A 19040-nucleotide genomic window follows, 5' to 3' on the forward strand; every position below is an offset into this window, starting at 1 on the left:
ATAAAGGGGAAGGGAAAAAGAAAAAAAGTAATTCCAGCTTTTTTCAAACATGCATTTTGTAAGTCTGTCATCATTAAGTGGAGAAAAAAATTAACATTTACAGATGCTTATTTTTCTGTCTTGTTTCTAGGGAAAAAAAAAAAAACAAAAAAAAAACAACAAAAAAACCAAACAAAAAACAACAACAACAAAACATAGCAAAACATGTCAGCTGACTACTTACAATGGTCTTGTACTAAGGGATGATCAAAATTGCATTGTTTTGTTGTGAAATAGTTTCAAATGGTTGCTGAAAGCAGATAACTACCTACTGCAAATTTTTTGCAAGATGCAAATTGTTTCCAAATCTCCTTTGTAACTTACATTCCATGTAAGACTTCAGTTGCAGTGAAATATTCATACAGCTGTTTTGGTCATTGATCATAGCCATTAGACACGAGTGATTTAGGTATTCTTCAGCTGCACTTCTTCCTCTGACTATGGAGCTGTTGATGTGGATTTCCAGAATGTAGTAGGTACTATGCTCTACTTCTTCATTTGCATGAAGCATGGTGAAATTAAAATATTTATAAAAAGAAATAGCATCTTCTGTGTTCACTTCAGATGAGTCTTTGGCTATAGGAAATACAAGGTTACAAAAACAAACAAACAAACAAACCTGTTAAATAACAGTATACAACTCTCAGAGCAATAAAATATTTTCTCTGTCTTATTTAAGAAAATAAATAGTGCATTTTTACATTACTGACTGTAATAAAATGGACAAAAGGATGTAAGGATCCTGAACAGTTATGAGGAGTACTGTTTATCCTTAAAAAATACATTTCCTCAGCAAATTATTGCCCTTTTTTTTTTTTAATCTTATAACTAGCTTCAAATCTTTTGTTGTTGTTATTGCTCTGTCACATTTTGTCAAAGCTAACAAAGCAAAAAACTGAGCTATGAAAGAAAAGAAACAATAAAAGCTGTACAATGATAGACATCTGCAGTGCACATCTAGCTCCTGTGCTATTAGTTGCAGAAAGCCTTTGTTTCACTTCAAACCACAAGCTGTGAGGCTGGTAGAACATTAACAACAAATACAGGTAAATGAGACATTGTCAGAAGTGTTAGAGTTGTATGTGTATAAGAACAGAGTTTGTCCACATATTTGTTTGTTTTGGTATTGTCCACGCTTGGAAGGACAGCTCTATTCTTCAGTAAGGAAACGATGCAGTTTAAAGAAAACTGCATTTCTCACATTCAGGTCTTGGCCTCTTGCCCCTGTTGCTGGCAATGTTAGGAGAGCAGAATTCAGAAGCTTCTCCTCCTCCAAATGTTTTCAGATACACTGCAAATGCATAAGGCACAGAAGAAACATACTGCTACTACTCTGAAAAACGGTGGATGTTGCTAAGTGTTTCATACTGCTGGGCCTGTCCTTATTCAGTGCTGCCTTCTATTAAACAAGAAATGCCACTAACTGTTTATGGACATTACAGATTATATGCACAAAAATGGTCATTTAGTTCTTTTAATTTCTGCATAGCTGCCATCTAAGTAGTTACCATCTTTGATTTATTTCTTCAGATACTTGATTGCAAATTTTCATCATATAATATCAGCCATCAGCAAGCAGAGATCCACAGTGACTCTCAAAATTAAACCTATCGAGAAAACTCATCAGAAACTATAGAACTCTACAAATAAATATTTTATAAAATCCAGCAAGAAAAAAAAAAGAGATAAAAATGCATTCGTAAAACCCAGCTGGTAGGGGTCAAATTTGCAACAGCAATAGTTGGAATAGTTGGACAAGGCAATCTCGCCGCACTTCTTGCAGACCTTAAGATAATGAATGCTCCCCCATACACAAGATCCTCAAAGAAAAGAAATCAGCACTCACAGCCAAGAATTACTGCTGCTACAAACATAACAAAAAACCTGTGTTTTGCAGCAATGCAAAGAATGCTATTAGAAAAAAAAATATATCAAACCAACCAACCAACCAAAAAAACCACCAAACAACAGCAGTACCTGCAGAGTTTGCAAAGACAATGGAGAACCAGTGCCATATTATCATCTTCAACTACCAAATCAAGCCATCAAGTCTTATGCTATAATTGACTACTTCCAAATAAAGTACTTTGCTTTTCCTACTTACTTTTTTTATCTATTGATCTTGATTCATGATGATCAACATTCACATCTCTGCTGGATTCAGACTCTGAGTACTTAGTATTTGACTGTTGTTCCCTACTAGAAGACAGGCAAATACATGGAATATTCTGGAAATTTGAATGATTTACAATGGTCTTCAGTAACACAATCTGATTTTCTCTTTTTTGTTGCAGCGATCTTTTGCAGGAATTATTAAAAGTACAAAGTGGAAAGGTGGTGCTATTTAATGAACAGGAATCCATGCACGATACAACTACAGTGTTAGCTGAAAAACAAAGAGTACTGTATTAGCAAAACCATCTCTTCATGTAAAATATCCTTTAGCCATCATACAATGAAACGCACTTCTTGAGGGTTATGGCAGAATACTGCATGCACCATCAAGCAAGGAGAAGAAAGCAGAGAATATTTTCCCAACATACATTTTGGATTTTATTACTGAGTTACATGGAATATCTTTCAGTACTGACTGAGTTGCATTTGTGGTGATCTCTAGTGTCAAAGTTGTTCAAATTTCAGTTTGCTTGAAGAGAAAATGAAACCCACTTGTGTTTGAAACAGGAAACATAGCCCTGCGACCATGCAGTTGCAACCCACCAGAGTGATCACACTGTAAAATAGTTAGGAGAATGAAAACTTTCTCTCCAATGACACTTAAACCCACAGAAATACTGCTGAATCCTCCAGCCACCCTTCCTGCTTTTTTTCTATTCAATCATTAAACTTAATGCACAGTGTTTTTGCTAGTTGAATTTCAATACCAAATTACTGCAGCTGAAGCACATTAATGCAACAAATAACAAAAAAAAAACCAAAAACCCACATAGTTTCAATTATTAATGCATGTTATTTTAAATGTCTTTTACATTAAAGCAAGGCTTTCCTATATGAACTGTGTATTTCTACTTGAGTTAACCTTGAACTATTTTTTCAGTATGAAAGAAATTGAAGATTAAAAATCTTCTGGGACTCCAACATGAAATATGTATTTATGAACACAAATAATCTCTCCCATGAGTTGATGTAGTGCTAACCCGTAGTATATTAGCTAACCTTCCAATTCTGGTAGTATCTTTGCATGTCTGTGATGTGGAAATTCTGCATCTAACACTCATTATGAGTGATATGTTCATAAATCCTTACATATAGACAGGAAAACAGCCTTTGATTGCTCCAGTACTCATCTGCAATCTGACAGTTTCAACAGCCATCTGTGCTCATATCAGAGCTGACTGGCTTCAGAAACAGATCGGTGAAGGATTTCAGGCAGGAACAGAAATAAAATCCAAAATCCAGTGCCAAAGTCAGTTACCTTCACTTTACTAACATTACATAAGAATGTGATAAACTCATAAAACATAACACATTGAAATGTAAGATATTATATATGTGGGTAAAAAAAATCTAAGATTTTACGTTTCCATTAGGAAAGTCAAAATATTTTCCTCAAAATGCTTTTGATCTGACCACCCTGGAGTGGAGCAGGCTCTTGAGACCCAGTTCTTCCAGCTGGAAGAGATGGTTTGGGCAGTCATCTTCCAGTCAGATGAGCCAACATCGGATGGAAAATGTTTACCTTCCTGGCAAGGCATGCATGCAGGTGGGGAACTGGTCAAAGACTACTGCCACAGCTTTCAAGGTCAGCAAATGGCAGTTCCCCACCAGGCCCCTTTCACTGAGTTTGTACATAGACCTGGGAGTCTGCTGACTGTGGTCAGGGGGTCTGTGCACAGCACCATGTATTCCATTTTGCATCTTATGCTCTGCATGACCAAACAGGCTCAAGAGCTGCCTAATACTAGCCAATTTACAGAGCGTAAAGAGTATGCTAAAGGATTGGAAAAGTTTGAATGCTGTACTGTTAGGGAGGGTACTTACCATCCTCTGAGAAAAATCTGTAACCCACATACTTAATATTAAGAAGCTCTCTGGTTATTAAATCCTTTACTAAGCCTCTATTTAGTTTTCTGTTCTGTTTTCTACTGAAAATCCAATTCTATTAAAATGAAATTATTCATAGGGAAAATCTGAATTTGTAAAAAAAACTTATTCGCCTTAAGAAAATAATAAATATTTCATTTTGGATTAGCTTAACTATTTTTTTTTCTTTTGATCTATGATACTCAGTTTCAAATCAATTCAACAGTATACAAAATCGCATTTTTCTCACTTCTTTGCAGAAATGGTAGCAAATACATAACATGTCAGAGATGGCAGAGGCCTACAGTACAACATGGGGAGTACACAATGATAGATTTATAGTGGACACAGTCCATCAAATAACCAGACCCAGAGGACGAGACCAGAATTGAGAGCATTGGGCTCCAAAAAAACAGCAACATTTTGTTCTAAACTGAGGTAATGTAAAGCTTCACAGACTTTCAGCCAAATAGATCTGTTGCTTTATGAATTTGAGGGAAACAAGTTTCAGTTTTGGTGATACTGAACTGTTTTCTTTTGATAAGTTTTTAATGGCTTGGGTTAGATTTTTCTCACAGTGTCTCTTTAAGGCATAATCTTCAATTTTATTCCCACTCTGGAGTCAAAATAAATGCTAGAACTTTCCCTAGGGTAAAAAAAATCAAAGTTTCACTTACATTATATCAAAAACCTGAAGTACCTGCAGTGTTAATGTGATCTTAGACAAGCCTGTGAAACAAGGTCTCAACCACTCATTTAGGAGCCGATCATAGAAGGCACAGTGGCTGCCTTTTACATGGCAGTGAAGATTTCCAGTAACAAATTTTTGTGGGGAAGTAATGTCCACAGCCTCCTAGCCAGCAATTTGAAACACCTATAGGAAAGTAATTCTGTACATTTTAAGCTTGCTACACACTTTGGATTCAAAGCAGTTCCCAGAAGGTTTTCAATGAACCAGAAACCAAATTCCTTGAAATTTTCATATTAAATTGTTCAGTGTATTTACTTTCTCAAATAATTCAGACGTTGCACAGTCTTTCATATTATTCTATAGTTTTTACAACATCCAAAATATGACTATGATTCTAATCTTCCAACTACAGTTCTGTGCAGCGCGCTGCTCATATTCATTTTATACATAATGTGATTAAGACCATACATAAATTTCAGCATTGCAACAATCGTGTTATTGCAGTGTGAAGCAACTCCAAGAAGAATAATCTAGGACAATTCCAGTGGAAAAATGCAATTACTCTTGAATGTTTGACAGTAACGTCAATGTTTTCTTCTGCTGATATTCATGGCATTGTTTATTTGCGTTGTCTGTGCTACTAAGTCCTTTGATCACTTCTGTGTGGAGGTAAAACATTTATTATTCCAACATCTTAAACTAGATGACTGTTTTCATAATGTTTGAAACTTACGATAGCTTAAAAAGTTTGTTGGTTTATTACCTATGAAAAACTATATATTATATTCCAGCCACCGTCACAGTGGCTGGTTTTGGTGAATCAATATAAAAATGTAAATGTAAGTAAACAAATCTTGGTATATTTGGTATTAATTTGTTTCCAGAAAATTACTTCATAAAGAAATAAATAATGTAGTGATGTCTAGGAACACACCAGCTGTCAAGGGGATTCTTTTTATTATAAGATTTGTCTTATACAAAACCTTACTTAGGAACAGCTGTGACAAAGCTATTTTAATATTAATTTATTTATGAATTTTTAAGAAAGTGCTGAATGCATTAGTTACACTCACATATTTTGTATTCATCTGAAATATATTATTGACCTTCGGGATCACCAGTATTTGGGATTTCTGTTAACAGATTTGCTTCACTGAGCTATAATACCAATTCTGCTCTACTTTTTTATTGTGGTACCTCTGCATCCTCTGTGTATCTCCTTCATAGGTTAACCATATGAAGATTTATAGGCATTTGTGTTGAGAGTTTTTTAAGAAAACTTATTTTTTAAAGACATGGGTAGCTGCTTCTTAACATACACCTTGCAACTACTAACTTAATGAGGAAGCAAGTGAAAAGTAGAGTTATATGCATATAGTGACCAGAAATTTTTCAATGTACATAAACGAACAGCAAACTCTTTTCAAATTACTACATATAATGAATTCTGTTTGTTAAAAATCTAAAGAAAACAATCTATATATACGACTTACACAGTTCATACAAGTATAGCATCGTAACCATCACTTTCAGGAAAGCACATGCCAACTTTTCAATTGCAATTAGACTTCAGAACAAGCAAGGGGTCCTTTAAAAGCTGATCACTCACCTTCATGGACTTTGAAAAACTCAGGTAAACATAAAATAAACATGGTGAGTACTCCTAGAGCTAACCTGAAGAGTTCTGATTTTCTTAAAATCAAGCACATGCCACTGAAGCACTCCCATCTAGCACAGTGGTGGCAACTTCCTTCCTGGTTTAGCTTTCAGCGTGGTGTGGGCTTTATGCAAAACAACATCTATGCATTTCCTTTTTCTAATATGACTTTTTCTTTTACTCCTTGTCACGTTAAGTTGTAGAGAGAGTAGTTCTGTCCTTATGTTGGCTTGTCTGAGAATGATTCAAGTGAAACAGTGAAGATAAAATTAATTTATCAGGATGAAAATACAAGAAAACTAACGCATAGAAAACATTTCATTCATCTGGGGCAATTTTGTTTTAGGAACATCATCCCCTAATGGCCATTTTCACATACCTTCTGAACAATAATATAATCATCTTTGCGAAGAAATTTTGCTCTCCTTTGGCCAAGAAGATTGAAAAAAAAAAAAGTCAGAGCTTCACTAAAAAATAAGTCAGATGAGTCAGATATGTAGAATTTATTGTTTCATTTATATACATGTGCACTGGGGCCAGGATGTGTGCATATGACATTTAACTTCATGTATTACTGTATCTTTAAGACTTCAATAGATTGGTGATTCAATCATTACAACTTCAAGTTACTGATACGGTAAATAAGCAACGTTTTAATTCCAACGAACTGAGGATGAGATGTTCGTAGCATCATTGCTGCTCTATTCTCAAAGGACAGCAGATGTGTTGCAAATTTGTACTGTGTCTTCGGCATGTTATTAACCTTTACATCATGAGAAGTCTGGAAAGAGCCATTACTATTTCTATACTTAGTAGTTATAATTTTAAAGTTAACTTTCCAGTTAGAAAAGTGAAATCTAGATGAGACTGCAAAGAATATTTCTGGAATATTCTGTATAAAATTATCCTGGATAATGCATATGTAAAAACAATGTTTCTCAAATATCGAGCATCTAGAGTATGAGAGAATTAATTAATGCAGTTCTTTTCTGACAGAATTTTTCCTACAACCCATTAAATAGTGAGTACTGCCAAACAGAAGCAATGCCATTGAAGTTAAAATAAGAAATGTCCCATGAACCTGAAATGCCCCAAATGTTATCTAGTTGCCTCAAAAGTTGAGTAAGGCCAGGTGGAATTTAACCCACTATAGAAGGACTTTTGCTGGAGCTTTAATGAATACAAATTTGTTAACACAAAATTTTAAATGTAGCAACTTTATGTGATGAAATCAATTAAAAGAAAGCAAAATGAACTAATTTTATTTGGACACCAGGTTATAACATAAGTAGCAATTATTATAATAATACATAATACATCTGAGTTGGAAGGGACCTTTAAAAGCCATCCAGTTCAACTCCTCTGCAATGGACAGGAACAGCTACAGCTGGACCATCACTCAGAGCCACATCCAGCAGCAATACAGAAAGTCACCAGTATGACTTTAAAATATAAACTATAACCACAGCACTGTTTATATGCCATTTTAGCAAGTTAGCTCTACACTGTGAGAGACTGTGCTGCACTTAAATATCTCCCATATTATTTATACTTTCCTAGGTTTTGCTAGTGTTTACCCACCCCTTTCACCCAGTCGGAATGAAAAAGTCTTTCAGAAACTGCAGGAGGACTTTGGCAAGTAATATGCATGTCTATGCCTTTCTAAGGCATTCAGACTTTTTTCAGGCACATTTTAGCGCAGTCTCCAGTTCAGGAGAATGGCACAGGACCTGTCCCTGCACCCCAAGGACATCCTAAGCCTACACATGATTACCCCGAGACAGCTGTGTGTGTAAACGGGTGTCTGCTTGGAGTGACCACTGCAGTGAAAAGCTGGAGTTTTCCTGCTGGGGGACACTTCTGTCCACCTAGTTAATAATTTTTCCACAGCTTGAAGCAATTAGTGTCTTTGAAAACACTACTTCTCAGTGCAATTTAGTGAAAACTGAGTAAATCTTTCAGAGTCAGTCATGGCACAGGCAGACGGAGCACTCAGCCACGTAGGCTGCATGTTCTTACAAATTAGGCAATGAAAGCCCGACATACATCTGCTTCAAACACGTCCCGCCACGTTTCACCGATGATCTCGCACACCCCTAAATCAGCTTTATCAGTCAGAGGCACATCTGACTTGTCACACAGTCTATTAATTTGGAAAATTATTCTCCCTTTGGGTGGCAGAAGTCAGCGGTAAGGTGCTATGAGGAGTGCGGCAGAGGTCAGTGTGCCTGTTAAAGGGCGAGTACAGGCTGCCACAGCACTACACGGTGCCATGAGAGGAGGTTAAATGTTGTGCCTTGTGTCACTGCTGATTTATTTCAACTAAATGGAGGACGGACAGAACGACACAAATAATTCGCTGCGCTGTGTCAAAATACAGAAAGGGTACCCAGCGCGCAGGAAAAAAGGAAAACCGCACAGGCGGACCAGCGCCTCCCTTCGCCGCCCAGCCGAGAGGGGGCGCGCTGCGCCGAGGGGAGCAGCCCGGAAGCGAGGCCGCTGGCTGGGGCGGTGCGCGGGCCACCCGCTCAGGCCGGGGGGCGGGGCCTTCTGCGCGAAGTAGGCGTGGCGATAGGCCCCGCCTCTGCCGCGGGTCCGCCCCGCCCCTCCCCTCGCGTGCGCGGCCGGCCCCGGGGCCGCAGCCGCCGGAGCGCGCCCGCAGGGGAGGGGCCGGCGGCGGGGGCCCATGGGGACCCGTTAGCGGCGGGAAGCGGCCTCCCGGTTCCCGCTGCCGTCCCCGGAGCAGAGCGGCAGCGGGAGGGCGGGGGGTGCCGGGGCCTCCCTTGTGATTTTTTTTTATTATTATTATTTTTTTCTCCCTCCTTTCTTCTCTCTCCTGGCCCTTCCCGGACCGCGAGAGGTGAGAGGGTGGCGGGAGCTCGACGGCGAGGAGAGGGGGCTGGGGCTGCCGGCTGGGGGAGGAGAGAGCGCGGAGGAGGAGGGCTCCGGGGGCGGCTCCCGCGGCCGAGCGGGGAGGGAGTGCGGCGGTGCGCGGGCGGGCGGCGGTGCCGCGGCGCGCTGTGCCCCGGGCGGGGTGCCCCGGCTGGCACCGTTAGGGGCGGAGCGGCTGTCAGCCCGCTGGTGCTCCAACTTCCCGCTGTCCGAAGCGAAGACATCCAAGTGTTGTTTTCAGTAAGAGCTGCCGCTCGGGTCTTGTTACGAACGTGGATAGGGATAAAAAGCTTGAACTCGCGGTCAGGTCGGCAGCTTTTACAGAGACAAACGCTTTGTGTTGTGGGGATGCGTCACGTTGGAAAACGGATCACGAGATGTGTTCAGTGATCTTTCCCGGAACCGTCCTTTCCGTTCTTGTGAAGGTGTTTTTGCAGCAGAACTCCGGGAGGTGCACGCAGATAAAGACTTTTTTAAAACACAAAAAGAAAACAAAGCAAAAAAAAAAAAAAAAGGAAAAGGAACAACAAAGCTTGAACTTCAGAGATGCATTCCTGATAGCGGAGATCACATTTCCAACTTCACGCTTTTCCTGTTTTCTGTTTGCCGAACAATGTTAAGCAGCACAATGGAGGACAGACCCAAACTGATGGCAGTAACCCTCAGCTGAGGCAGTGCTTTCATCTGCCGCCCTTCAGCATCATCAGACTGTCTTTTGAGGACGTCTGTTGGAAGGACAAGTCTGCTGCTGGACCCTGCCAGCATGTAGATTTTAAAACGTTGTGTTAGAAAGGCAGTGAATATGAATATAAAATCAGAAGAAAATCCACAGAGATTGAAAAAAATCTTGCCTTAAACTGTTATGGTTCAAGCTAATTGCAAACTGTTGCTAACTGGTGACGCACACTGGATGAAGCTGTGCCAATTCTTTGGCTCTAGATCCCCAGTATCAGTAGTTCTGATACTCCATGCTAGTATTGATGTAGTTCAGTTGTGATAAGGGAAATTACTGAAATGGACAAAACATCACCCAATAATGTGAGATATCTCAGCTTTTAGGAAATTGCTGTGTTTCCTTTACAAAAAATAAGGTGTAGGTTTGCCTCCTCTTTATCAGCCAGATTTCCCTTTTATTACAGCTAAATGGCGGAGCGAATTAATTGCAAACCTCGCTATCCACTATTTGCTTTTTTTCTGTGGGAACAAAATTGTTGTTAAATTTTCATTCAAAATAACCAACGAAGCAACTGGAGATCATAAATATTTGTATTAATCGGCTGCATGGCCTTAACAAATGCAACCATGTAGAAGTGATGAGGTTATGGGCTCCAGGTGGGTTCATGTTACTGTTCTCACAGCTGGAAGGTCCTTGCACCTGGTAGGAAAGATCAAACTGTTGAAGGTCAGATATTAGATACCACATTATGCATAGGTGCCTTACAGGGATGTTTTCTTTCTTCTTAAAGTGACTGTGGTCACTTTGATTCAAAAAGTGGATGCATGCTGTCTCAGCAGGCTGGATTCTTCCTGGAGCTACAGCTAGGCAAAGTAGTGAAAATGTACTAAAGTTATTTTAAAAAAATAATTATAATTAATCTTGTAATGCAGTGTTTCTTGAGAGTTTTTGTATTCAAATTTCATTCTCATTCCTCCTCTTTCTTTGAACAGTTTATTGTATATGTAATTTATGTAAATTCTGGAAGGATCTGAGGTGACAGTTGCTCAATGGCACACTTTAATCTCTTTCAGGTTATGAACTGAGGGACAAATGAAAGTTCTGACTGAATAGAATAGGCAGTCTGTTCTCAAGATTTTTTCAGTGCCTTGTTTCTGATTTCTTCTCACTGTTTTCTGTCCGTAGATTATTTTCTGCCTACCTCATCTTCTTGGAAGGAGGAAGACAAATGGAACTACATGATTCTGTAAACACCTAGAGATCATTCTGGTGTTGTAGGTAATTATTGTACTTACTCAATTCCAGTATTGAATGATGCTACAATGAATATGAATTCATCCACAAAGGATTTGGGCCTTCTTGATTACACCTTCATTAAGTTTTGTACTGCGCATTTCTGATGAGTGTGCACAAGCAAGATTTGACTTTGCTTTGCTTTTGTGGACTCAGATTCTAATGTTTGGAGTGTTTGCATTTATTTTTATCACTTACCATGTCTGATGTTTATCAAAACATGCTTTATAGAAGACTGTCAGTAATACTATAATGCTCATTATAATCTTTTCAAAATACATGAGAAACTTCCATCCTCTAATCTTTTAATCAGTATAGAAAAAAGTGGAAAATTTCTTACTGAATCTGTAAGAGAAAATATTGCTTTAGAAAAACGCTTACGATAGAAGCCTACAGACTGCTCAGTCAAATCTCATTACGTTGATAATACTAACTGGCTTTTACTTAATTTCATTTTTTTAAATGGAAAGTACTAAGACTTTTCTAAGCCACAGCCGTTTTCAAACGGAGTAGCTTTGACACACACACAAAGCAAAGAGGTAGAAGAATGTTGGGGGGAGAAAAAGGAATATTTGCTGCAATTTGGCTTTATTTGAACTCTGCATAAAGTAAAACACTGCTGAAGAAATAGTGATGAGGGTAGGAAAGGCAGTGCTTAGGGTGTAGAAAAATAAAAAAAAAAAGTCTATTTTCTTCCCTGTGAGATATGCCTGCACTGGGTACGTTGAGAAAACAGTTTCTGTGAAATAACTGTGTACTTCACCATTGTCCAGAATTCGTTCATGTCACAATACAAATGCTGAAGAGAGGTGTTCTCTCTATTTATTTCTTTATCTGTCAAGTCAGTAGCAGTTTAAGATGTACATACATCATCATATATACTGGTTTTGACAGAATATGCTTTATTTTGTTCTGGGGAGCTGAGAACTTTGAGTGGCTTTGCAGGAGCAGAGAGTTTAGAGGATTGTTGTAATTCACACACTGGAATAACAGGAAGCGTGCTTCGAATTGATTCAACCCAGAATGATTGCTGAGCACTAAATATCCTTCGTAGCTGTCTGCTGAGACAATTCTGGTCCAGAAGTACGCAAGACACTTTCTGTCACCACCTTTAAAAAAAAATAACTGAGAATTCTGGGCAAGAGCTATTAAAAGATCTTATTTTTCTTTGGATGTTTCCTATGCGTGGCCGTAACACTTCTAAGCTAAGACATCCTTTGTTTTGAAAGTTTTTCAGCTCAAGTCTGTTGCCATCCTTTGTGAGCAGTATTGGTCACTTTGTAGTTTTTTTGGGAGTTGGTTGTTTTGTTCTTCTTATATTGCTTTTTATTATTTTTACTCTAGATTGCTATTTTATAAGATATGTAAATTAATTATAATTTTCTTTTGTATCACGAGTACTTCTCAACAGTCAGTGTGTTAGAAAAAGGTTAGTTGGTATGGTAAGTATTTAGGTTAAAAGAAATGTGTATCTGTAAGCCTCTAGCACTTTACTATTTTTATTTCTCTAGGTGTTGAGGAACAAAAAGCTTGTTAGGTGTTTCAGCACCATATCCCAAGTTTAGCATTGCCTTAGTGGTAGTGATAGTGGCAAGTAATTGGCAGTCAAACTGCTTTTGATAGGTTTGATGACTGTCAAACCTACAGTACCCACAGTAGGAGAGTATTTGATGTTATATTGGTTTAGTATGGATTTTGCTGGTAGCTCACTGTGGGATAAATACTTCTGTTTTATTGCAAGGTAGAACACCTAATTATCAAGTGGGGCTGCTGAAGAGTAACTGTATCTTACAGACAACTCTGGCATTTTTAAAGAGGACAAACTGTAAAGTTGAGAAAGGCATTAATTTCAATTTGTTCGTATTATGTTCATATATATGGTTATTTTACCAGCTCGTTACCTTTTCAGCTATAAGTGCAATTGATGTTGAAATTCTGATGTATTCCTTGGCAACAGGATTCAATTTGAAGAACAATTTTTGACTAGTAAACTGTTTTTTCCAAGAGTATCCCTCAGATTTTCAGAATTAATGGAAAACTTTATATAATGGTGCAAGATGTATTTGTAAAACAGAAAATTAAGGTTGAAGAATGGCTCCCTCTCTTCTAAAAACACATCTGAAGACGTTGCAGTGCCTTAGCTGACACGCTGTCAGAATAGTCAGCTTACCTATGCTAACTCTCCATTAAATTCTTTAAGAAATCTTCAGTAAAATTCCTTCAAATTTGCAATAGACTGCAATTCAATAAATTGTCACTTAATAGAACATTCTATTTTTATTTTGTGAAATCTTGTGCAGTCTTGTATTATGCATTCAGTGATGGTAGGCTTTTTATCTTCAAAGACTGTATTTATATTTCTGGATGTCCTTTAAACTATATTCTAAGTGCTTTCCTATTTACGGTGTGCATACCTTTTTAACTTTGAAATTGTCACAGAAACACAATGATACAGAATTGTAAGGGTTGGAAGTGACCTCTGAAGATCAGGTTTCCCCAGCCCCCATCTAAAAGCAGGCTCTCTAGAGTAGGTTGCACAGGAAGGTTCAAATGAGTTTTGAATTTCTCCAGAGAAGCAGACCTCACTTCTCTCTTGGGCAGCCTGTTTCAGAGTTCTGTCATCCCCTTACAGTTTCAAAAAAGCTATAATTTGTCCAAGTGTTTTGCATGACTACAGCTTTTGAAGCCTTTGGAAAGTATCTTGAAAATGTAAGCTGTTTCTCATTCTTACACATCCTCAATTTTATGCAGGGAAACAAAGGAGAGGATAGGTTTTCATTCTTTTTGTATTAAACATTAGTAACTAGCAGAGTGCTGTGCATAATTTCTCAAAATTTTAAGTCCCGTTTCTAGTAGTCTTTCTTTAAATGTTTCCTATGGCTTGCAATTGAAGAATTCAGCTCTGTAGGCTTTCTGTCTTCATCAGTAGAGCAGTTCTCAGCTTGGCAAAGCATTACACAAACAGCATTGAAAAGGAGAACATAAAATGAAAAATTAATTAGCTGTCTGAAACACTGGGCATTAGGAGGTCAGAACCATGATTATGTGTTTCATCATTCTTTGTTCTATGATTACAGTGTTCTGGAAGATGTTTGTTTTAAAAAACAATTTCTCCTTTTGAATATCAGTTCTAATTTGAGTTTAAACCTTTGAGAAGAAAAGTTCTGGAGCACATACTTTGCTAACTAATATCTGAGGTATGTATTTCTTCTGAAAGATCACATTAATAGCAATTACTAAAGAAAATTAAAAGAACTGTGACTAAACATGAAACAAAAATAATTCAACTTTGCAACTGTGAGAAGTTTTGATTTTTAAACTTAAGTTGGAGTTAGATGGAGCAAAATGGACTTCCTGTTTGTGCTTCTGTATGTTTCACGGTGTTTTCAGAATAAATAGAAGATCATTGTGTTTTAATTCACTTGTGGTTTGGTGACTATGCTCAGTGTTTATTGACAGCTGCATTTTTGGCTGCAGGAGCTATTTGCACGTAACCTTTTCAATATTATCATCAAATACGCACATCTTGCAGCCTATCAAACTGTTGGCTGTTTCACTTTCTAAGGACTCTTTGTTTCCTTGGAATTCTTAAATCCAACTTACTGTATAGATATTACTCATAAAAGAGAGAACAAAAGAAAGAGAAAGGGAGGAATTCTTTTGTCCTGTGCTGTGGTCAGAATGCCTTCTGCATCTTCCTATCAGCTTCCTCTCAAAAACTGATTTCAAATCATGCTACGCTGTCATGCAATCTTAATGAGAACAAAATAAAAATAATTATAAAGGAGAGACACGAAATCTCAAATCTTTCTTAGATTTTTTTTTTTAATTTCTCATGTTTGTTTTCTGATATTCCTTCTGATTCTTCTGCCACCTCACTGTTGGCTCCCGTTTTTTGAAGCTGTAAAAGGTGAATACTGATAATATTTTGGTATGATATGGGCTGTGAAGGCAAGATGAAGATGATAAAGTAATCTGTCTAGTATAGATTTGAGTTGGTCTAGGGAGAAATGGTGTCATTCATCATTCTATAAATAAAGGTGCACACCATCCTTATGCTTACTGTAGGCTCATTTTCTGAGTCAACAGCACCTGCCAGCGTCACCTTAAAATGCTCCTCTAGAATAAATTACATATTCACAGTACCTGCTAGGTAATGTGTATGTTTTCATGATGTATAGAAAGACAAGAATCATGTCCAGAGAGGTTTACTATCCTTTGCTGTAAAGAATGCAGAGAGCAGCATGTCTGAATTACCAAATTAAGGATATGCTGATGTGTAGGACCTATGGAGTGAGGAGAAATGGCAGAAGCTGATGGGAAAGCAAAACTTGTCTTGGTGTCTTTGGTGATGGAACTTGCATGCAAGCAATCCATACTTGTTATGAGTAGACAACATTGTTTGTGTAAATAAGCTATTAGCTTGCTGGTTGCCATTCCAGATAAAGTATTCTGCATTGATTATTCATCATACGCAGTGTAAGATGCATTGTTGGTAGGTGTTATAAAATATATTCTGATGGCCTAAAAGCTGCGTTTGAATTTTAAATGATCACTTTGTCTTTGCCAAAGATGAAACCAAAGTTTAGACCTTTTTACATTTAGTGAGAGAAATAGTATTTTGAATGTTAATGTAATCACAAGCTTGTGCATTCAGACTATCTAATTAAAACATTACAAAAGTAGAGGATCTAATGATGTTATCATAACTTGGCAAGCTTTTCACCGGGAACTGCAGCATTTTAAGCATGGAAGTAAAGCACATAAAAGTAATTAACTAAAATTAATCTATGCATTTATAATAAATGTGGGCAGATGAAGTGATAAGTAACAACTTTTCTTGGCAGATTTTTTCATTACCGAATAGAAATTAAAATTGCACTTCTGCGTAAGAAACGGACTGGAGAACAATTACACTTAAAACAGATAAAGAGATAATTTCTTTAGGTTCTCAGGCATTATTGTCTGAAAATTCACAAGCTTGATAAATATGGGTGCTTTATAAATATTCTAAGCTAGGTAAGTACTTCTAATACTTTCAGCTAATGATGAAGATAGCTTAGCAGATGATTGCAAACCATCTGAAGCTAATGAGCACTATATGTAGTTGTACAATGTGTTAGTTTCTTATTTTCCTTTAGTTAGATTTGATGGAGGAGAAGAAACAACAACATCTGATAAGCCAATAAAGAAAGGTTTTTGTTAATTGTACTTTTTCCATCTTACAGCTTAGCCAACTGAGTTTGAGTTTTCTCTTCTTTAAGCATGCTAGCTTGACTGGACCCCATACTGCTAGGAATGCCAACAGTTCTCGTACTCCCATTGTTTGTTTAGTATTCTGTGTTCCTCCTGGCACTTAATTTATGTTGCTGTTGCATAGTATTCTCTGTGCAGAACAGCAAATGTTTTAGGAGCCCTATGAAATCAGGGGTGAGGCAGCTAAGATGATGGGTCTGTGCACCTCTGGGATAGCTGAACAGTTAATTCAGTGAGTGCTTTAATGATTTAAAGGCTTAATGCTACCATTGCTGCTTTCCTTGTCAAGGTCATTTTAATTTCATACATTTGTGGAAAGGTAGGTTTGTGTTTGAACGCTGTGTTTGAGCAATCTGTCAGATACCATGGTGATTTTTTGTTCTGCTTTGTTTATAAATCCACACTCAGGTGATATGTAGCCAATCAAGGTGAGGCAGTTGTGCATGCCCAGAAGCAACAGGTAAGAAGCTTGTGAGTCTGTAGTACACCCAGACAAGCTGGATTTGTGCCTTTTGGTTTATCAGCCCCCAGATAGTTCTTGGGCCTGTCTGTTAATTTCAGTCAAACTCTGACAGAATGTATCTTTTTGTATGCTTGAATTTCTAGAAGGTATGGAAAATATATGGGTATGTATGGAAGTCCAATAAGAAATACTGCTTGACTTGCCAGCTGGTGAGCCTGTCTGCTTCTGGGCCTGAATACGGCCAAGGATTTTCTTGTACTACCTGTCTGCCACAAGGTGGGGAGGGAAGTGTGGCTGTAAGCAGACTGTGAGATGAAGCATCCAGAGGAGCTGGAGTTAATATTAGAAGAGCCTGTAAAATAAGTATAAGTGGAGAGCCTGAGATTATTTTTGCACAAAACTGCAGACAGAAAACTTAAAGTGCAAGAAATGAGTCTTGGCTAGTTCTACAGCTCTATTTATTTACTGGCGGTGGTTTACGTACTGGCACTGATTCAAATAAAATTATATTTGAAAGATACTACTCAGTGTATGTTTTCTCTTTGCTTACTGTATCTATTTGTATTGTAAGTTTTATTTTCTGATTACAAAAAAATAAGGTAGGATTTTTTCAGATCGGAATAAAATGATTACTTCTATTGATGTTAAATTCTGCTACTGTTCTTCACTTATATCTTGATGTGATTTTATCTTGGATACTGATAATAAACATATAATATGGAATATGTGGTGATTTGATACAAGATTTAATCTGAAATTAATTAGCATCCAATTACAGAATTAAAGATGTTTTCCCTTCTGTGCCTTAGATTTGTATTGTTTGTGGAACAACATTTCCAGGAAGTTTTGCAGAATTCGTGGCTTGGCTTTTCTTCTTCCTGTACATCCAGTTGCCTCAGTTGGCAGTCTGTGCTCGTAAGGATAACCAAGTCAGGCAGTAAATATAAATGTTTTCTATCTAGCCAATCTTGAGCTCACCAGGGAGGTTTATTTCTATCCAGCTGTTACTTTTAAGGCTCTTACAGTATAAAGGCCCTTAACCTATGGAAGTACAGAAATTGAATTGGGGTGCTTATTTGATTATATTACTAAATGCAAGCTGTTAATAGTGCAGGTCTCCCATTGCCTCAGCAACTAGTCCTGTAAAGTCAGAGGGCCCCCTCTTATCTCCAGGGCCCTTATCCTGTGGGACTTTTTCCAGCAGATCCCTGAGAAGGCTGTATCTGCTGTACAGAAGCTTGTATACCTTGAGCACTGTGTGCAGTTTTGGGTGCTGCAGTATAAGAAGAACATAAGGCTATGAGCATTCAGAGGAGAGAAGCAAAGATGGTAAAGGATCTAGAGGGCAGTGTGTACGAGAAATGACAGGTCCCTTGATTCAGCCCAGAGGATTGGAGGCTGAGGGGAGACCTCATGGTGGCCTATAGCTCCTCATGGAGGAAGCAAAGGGACAGCACTGATTTCTGTTACCTGCTGACAGTAACAGAATCCAAGGGAATGGCATGGAGTCGTGTAAGGGGAAGGTCAGGTTGGGTGTTAAAGAGAGGTTCTTCACCAGAGGGTAGTGGGCATGGAACAGGCTACCCAGCGCAGTGGTGACAATACTGAGGTCCTGGAGTTCAAGAAGCATTTGGATTAAAACTCTCAGACATAGTTTGAATTTTGAGTGGTGTTTTGTGGAGCCAGAAGTTGGACTCAGTGATCTCTGTGGTCCCTTCCAACGTGGGGTAGTCTGTGTTTCTGCGATGTATTTACTGAGCAGTGTTTGTGCTGTAACTCATCGATAGCAGTGACATATCTAGGGGAGGTGGTTTGTTTTTACTATCTCTGGTTAATTTTACTTTATTTTCATTAGAATCAGCCATACTAATATTCCCGGAGTGTATGAAGTAAGAATCTTCTGCTTGTCTTAATGTATGTGTGACTATTTGAGCCTTTTGGTACAGAAGACTGTTTTTGTCAGCTTGGGGATTGATGTCATAGTATTGTCTATTTCATATTGTAACTGAATTTTACCTGGAAAAACACACCA

General features: G+C 38.1%; 3 protein-coding genes across 7 annotated transcripts in view; 1 reads left to right on the forward strand and 2 right to left on the reverse strand.

The window, feature by feature from the left end:
* TMEM156 (transmembrane protein 156) overlaps positions 1–6526 on the reverse strand; it is a 31361-nt gene extending 24835 nt beyond the window's left edge. For both annotated transcript variants that reach the window (XM_052681755.1, XM_052681754.1), the window contains exons 1-3: positions 6381–6526; positions 2144–2425; positions 364–615 (exon numbers count right to left, since the gene is read on the reverse strand). In XM_052681755.1, the coding sequence (XP_052537715.1) occupies positions 364–615; positions 2144–2425; positions 6381–6480 (634 nt within the window). In that variant the 5' untranslated portion in view covers positions 6481–6526. The remainder of the gene's footprint in view (positions 1–363; positions 616–2143; positions 2426–6380) is intronic.
* The window catches only part of RPL9 (ribosomal protein L9), a 228772-nt gene that overhangs the window by 69427 nt on the left and 140305 nt on the right, over positions 1–19040 (reverse strand). The gene's annotated exons all lie outside the window — the stretch shown is intronic.
* The window catches only part of KLHL5 (kelch like family member 5), a 49420-nt gene continuing 39435 nt past the window's right edge, over positions 9056–19040 (forward strand). For 2 of the 4 annotated variants that reach the window (XM_052681742.1, XM_052681741.1), the window contains exons 1-3: positions 9056–9288; positions 11182–11274; positions 14367–14486. The gene's annotated coding sequence lies outside the window, so the exon portion shown is untranslated. The remainder of the gene's footprint in view (positions 9289–11181; positions 11275–14366; positions 14487–19040) is intronic. The other 2 variants (XM_052681739.1, XM_052681740.1) reach the window with 1 other exon arrangement.

This window comes from Tympanuchus pallidicinctus, unplaced genomic scaffold, assembly GCF_026119805.1.
Source record: "Tympanuchus pallidicinctus isolate F22 unplaced genomic scaffold, pur_lepc_1.0 scaffold2, whole genome shotgun sequence".
NCBI lineage: Eukaryota > Metazoa > Chordata > Aves > Galliformes > Phasianidae > Tympanuchus > Tympanuchus pallidicinctus.